The sequence below is a fragment of the Boleophthalmus pectinirostris genome, unplaced genomic scaffold (genome assembly GCF_026225935.1).
Source record: "Boleophthalmus pectinirostris isolate CB_2022bp ecotype Guang Dong unplaced genomic scaffold, ASM2622593v1 HiC_scaffold_1978, whole genome shotgun sequence".
In the NCBI taxonomy this organism is placed as follows: Eukaryota; Metazoa; Chordata; class Actinopteri; order Gobiiformes; family Gobiidae; genus Boleophthalmus; species Boleophthalmus pectinirostris.
The window spans coordinates 1-4,000 of NW_026571148.1; the positions used below are offsets into that span (position 1 = coordinate 1).

The following is a 4,000-nucleotide window of genomic DNA, read 5'->3' on the forward strand; positions in this document are numbered from 1 at the left end:
CATCCTCCCGCCTCTGTAACAGAAGCTAGCGCCCCCTGAGGCCGCCCGGGGTCGGTGCGGCTCCGGGCGCGGCTCGTGTGGCTCGTGTGATCCGTGTTCGCTGGTCGCTTTTAGACTCAAACATCGTCACTTGTACCAGAAGAGAATAAAGCCGTACCACCCGCTGCTGCCGATTTAAGTCTGTATAAAGTTTGTTTTGAGGAAAATAAATAAAACGTGTTTATTTCTTCTTTTTGTCCATTCTGTTTGGAAAAAACGGGCAAAAATAAGTGATTTCACACTCAAAAAGTCAAATATTTTAGACAAAACAGACTGACAGGAAACAGAAATGTAAAACTTTAAACTCGTCCGAGAACCTCAGGACACGATTTAAAGTTTAAAGTAAAAGATTTTACACAGAATAAAACTCCACAGACACAGGGAGGACGGCTGACAGAGTCATAGTCCTCCGGCCCGGTCCTGGTCTCGTCTCAGACTCGAGGTCCGACACTCAAGTCTGATCATGTTTCATCACGGCCTTTAAATATGACTGCAAAACCAACGAGAGAATGTGACTAAATGTTATGGACTTTAAAAAAACTCACTGGATTCATTTTGAAGCAGTTTTGTGTCAGTGGAAGTTTTCTTAAAGACGAGTTTCTCCAACTGTGGGAGAGGGTCTAAAAAAGGCCCCAGAGTGTTTCAGAGCAGAACAGTTTGGATTATTTTAAGTTTAAATGAACATTAACCAGATAAACTGGAGATAGATTTATAAAAACATTGATATATTTGAGCTAAAATAAATGTAAAACACAAATAAATGTAGGAAATGACAAAGATGGTCTTGATTTGGTCTCGAGGAGCCGTGGTCTTGGTCTCGGTCTTGTCCTGGTCTCGGTCTGGATCACTGCGCTCTTCACTTCAGCACTGACACCGGACACACACGTGTGAGAGGTGGTGACAGGCCGCGGCTCCTGTGGTTATTTCTGGCGTTCAGACCAAACCTGCTGAAGGATCATGAAGTCATTGGTGACATTCCTGGTCACAGGTGGTGAGTCGCTCCGGGCTCCAGGAGGCGCTCGTAAAACACACACCTGTGAGTTTATGTCAAACATTTATAAAACTCACCCAGAAGAAACAACAAGAACAAGAACCAAGAAACAAGAAACAAGTTTGACCTGATCTTCAAAACTCTGATCTTCAAAACTCTGATCTTCAAAACTCTGATCTTCAAACTCTTCAAACGTCTCGTCGTCTGCAGAAACGTTTAGTCTCATGAACTTTCACAGACGCAGAGACACGAGGCTGGACCACAGACTGTGAAAACATTTATCCTCCATGTTCTTCTTCTTCTCTGGGGTCGAGTCTCGGAGCATCAGTCTGAACAGAGACTCCCAGACTTCCTTCACCCCAGACTCTTCCTCCAGCTCCTCCAGTGGGACCTGAGGTGTTCCCAGTCCAGTCCAGAGACATGGTCCCTCCAGTGTGTCCTGGGTCTCCTCCTCCTCCAGGTGGGACATGAACACCTCCTGAGGGACACGTCCAGGAGACGTCAGAACAGACGTCCTCCCTCAGACGCTCCTCTCCACGTGGAGGAGCAGCGGCTCTACTCCGAGCTCCGAGCTCTGACCTCTGTCTCTAAGGGAGACGCCCTGCCTCGACGCCCTGCCTCGATCTGGTCCTTCGGGTCATGACCAGAGGTGCGGGGAGGAGATTTACTCCAATTTCATCTTTATTTATGTGGAATTATATTTATGATAAACCACGACTCGTTGATCTGAACAGAACCGTGAACAGAACGCAGCGTTTACACAGAACAAACGTGGAACAAATCCTGATTTATTCATTAAAACAGACGAGCTAAACACAACAAAAATACTATAAAGGTAAAAAACAAAATATGATTTTTGTTTAGTAAAAAGAAACATTTAATCAGATTGAAAATATGAAACAGTTCAGACGATTCAAGTCCAAAAACAGAACCACAACCTCCGACCTCCGACCTCTGACCCTAGGAGCCGTAGTTGGCCTCGTCGAAGGCCTTCCTCGCCCTCTTCAGCTCCTCGTTCATCGTCAGCAGATCCTTCACTCGGGCGAACTTCCGCGGGTCTTTACGGATCAAGAAAACGATGTCCTGGAAAAACACGCAAACTTAGGAATCGAAGAACGGAAATTTAAACGTCCCCAACAAACCTCCACCTCCCTCACTGTCGACCTCACCTGGACCCTCACCTGTCGCTCACCTCCACCTGGACCCTCACCTGTCGCTCACCTCCACCTGGACCCTCACCTGTCGCTCACCTCCACCTGGACCCTCACCTGTCGCTCACCTCCACCTGGACCCTCACCTGTCGCTCACCTCCACCTGGACCCTCACCTGTCGCTCACCTCCACCTGGACCCTCACCTGTCGCTCACCTCACACCTGGACCCCTCACCCTGTCGCTCACCTCCACCTGGACCCTCACCTGTCGCTCACCTCCACCTGGACCCCCCCCTGTCACTCACCTCCACCTGGACCCTCACCTGTCACTCACCTCCACCTGGACCCTGCCCCTGTCGCTCACCTCCACCTGGACCCTCACCTGTCGCTCACCTCCACCTGGACCCTCACCTGTCGCTCACCTCCACCTGGACCCTCACCTGTCACTCACCTCCACCTGGACCCCGCCCCTGTCGCTCACCTCCACCTGGACCCTGCCCTGGCGTCCGATGGACATGGCCTTGTGGGTCATTTCCGTGATGAACTCGATGACCAGATCTTCCAGGATGTCCACAGACTCGGTGTACGGGTTCTGGTCGTCTCCGAAGCCGTACATCATGCACCTGTCGCCGGGACGCGACAAACCGGACGAACATGAAAAACAGAACGACAAAAAGAACAACAAAACATTTCAATTCAGTTTTATGTCGTGTAAATTCTCTTTTTATTTCTTTGGCTTTATCACAGACAAAGACTCGTTTGTTTTTCTCGACCTGCTGCAGAAAGAAAAACGTAAAAACTCCCGCTCTGTTTGCGTCCTCTGCCTGTGCTGTGTCACACTCTACGTCAGATCTTTATTCAGACTCTTGATTCTTTTATCTGTGAATAAACGGGCAGATACCGGAGTTCTTTGGAGAAGAGTCTTTTGCGTCGTCCGTGTCCAGATCCATCTCTGTCGCCTCACTGGAGTCAGCACAAACAATCACAAACAATCACTCACTCCACCAACCATCAGCACCTCCACAAACACCAGCATCATTACCAGCTGTGAGGGACCAGAGCATCTTCTCACCTGTCAGAGAGTGCGCCCTCCTCACGCTCATTTGACAGGAAAGAGCAGCACCGACAGGGGCTTGTGGCACCTGTCCACATCCGGTGTGAACTCTGCAGCATATTAACACCTCATCACTGAAAACGACTCAGTCCTCAATCCAGCCACACACTCGAACACTTCTTGAACATTTCAGTTCTGACAGGAAAAGTGTTGATGTTGGGTTGGTTGTCATGGATGTTACTTATGACTTATATACTTTGCAGCTGATGTCATCACATGCTCTGTTTGAAACTCTTTTACTCAATTAGGACTTGGATATGCTTTTTTGTTTGTTTGTTTGTCTTACACAATCTGACCATAAAGAACTGAACTTGGAACTACAACAGGTGAGCTCCCCTTCACATGACAACATGACATCATACGCTAGTCTCACCTTTTTACTTAGGTCGTTTTCACACCGCTAGTTCGATTATTTGGTCTGCACAAGGCAATAAAATTGTTATTATGTAGCAAATACACTCCAGAGTGGTCCGCTTTCACACCGACAAACGAAACAAAATTGGTCCGATTGACGTGTCTCTGTTTCTTGGGAAAACAGCGATACCTCCAATTATCATCACCGATGTTCCTGTTAATACCACGGGCTCATCTCAAATTATCATCATGAACTCATGAAACAGCAACATGTAGACCCACATAGCAAAAAATATCCGCAGAACGGATCCGCAACGGAGTTCACTTGCACATCGCGGCGGATCCGCGAGA

At 48.2% G+C, this 4,000-nt stretch overlaps 1 protein-coding gene across 1 annotated transcript; it reads right to left on the reverse strand.

The window, feature by feature from the left end:
- Nucleotides 1-1,883: 1,883 nt before the first annotated feature.
- Nucleotides 1,884-3,354, reverse strand: LOC129409352 (transcription initiation factor TFIID subunit 13-like). Its single transcript, XM_055155076.1, has 4 exons — nt 3,254-3,354; nt 3,083-3,133; nt 2,663-2,804; nt 1,884-2,113 (listed from the first exon to the last, which is right to left on the reverse strand). The coding sequence occupies exons 1-4, from the start codon at nt 3,352-3,354 to the stop codon at nt 1,991-1,993; spliced, it is 417 nt and encodes a 138-aa protein (XP_055011051.1). The 3' UTR covers nt 1,884-1,990.
- Nucleotides 3,355-4,000: the final 646 nt, after the last annotated feature.

Coding starts and splice junctions, on each gene's coding strand:
- LOC129409352 (XM_055155076.1), bottom strand. CDS start 3,354: ATGCTGCAGAGTTCACACCGGATGTGGACAGGTGCCACAAGCCCCTGT. Junction 3,134..3,253: donor GAGGGCGCACTCTCTGACAG/GTGAGAAGATGC, acceptor GTGAGGCGACAG/AGATGGATCTGGACACGGAC. Junction 2,805..3,082: donor CTCTTCTCCAAAGAACTCCG/GTATCTGCCCGT, acceptor TCCCGGCGACAG/GTGCATGATGTACGGCTTCG.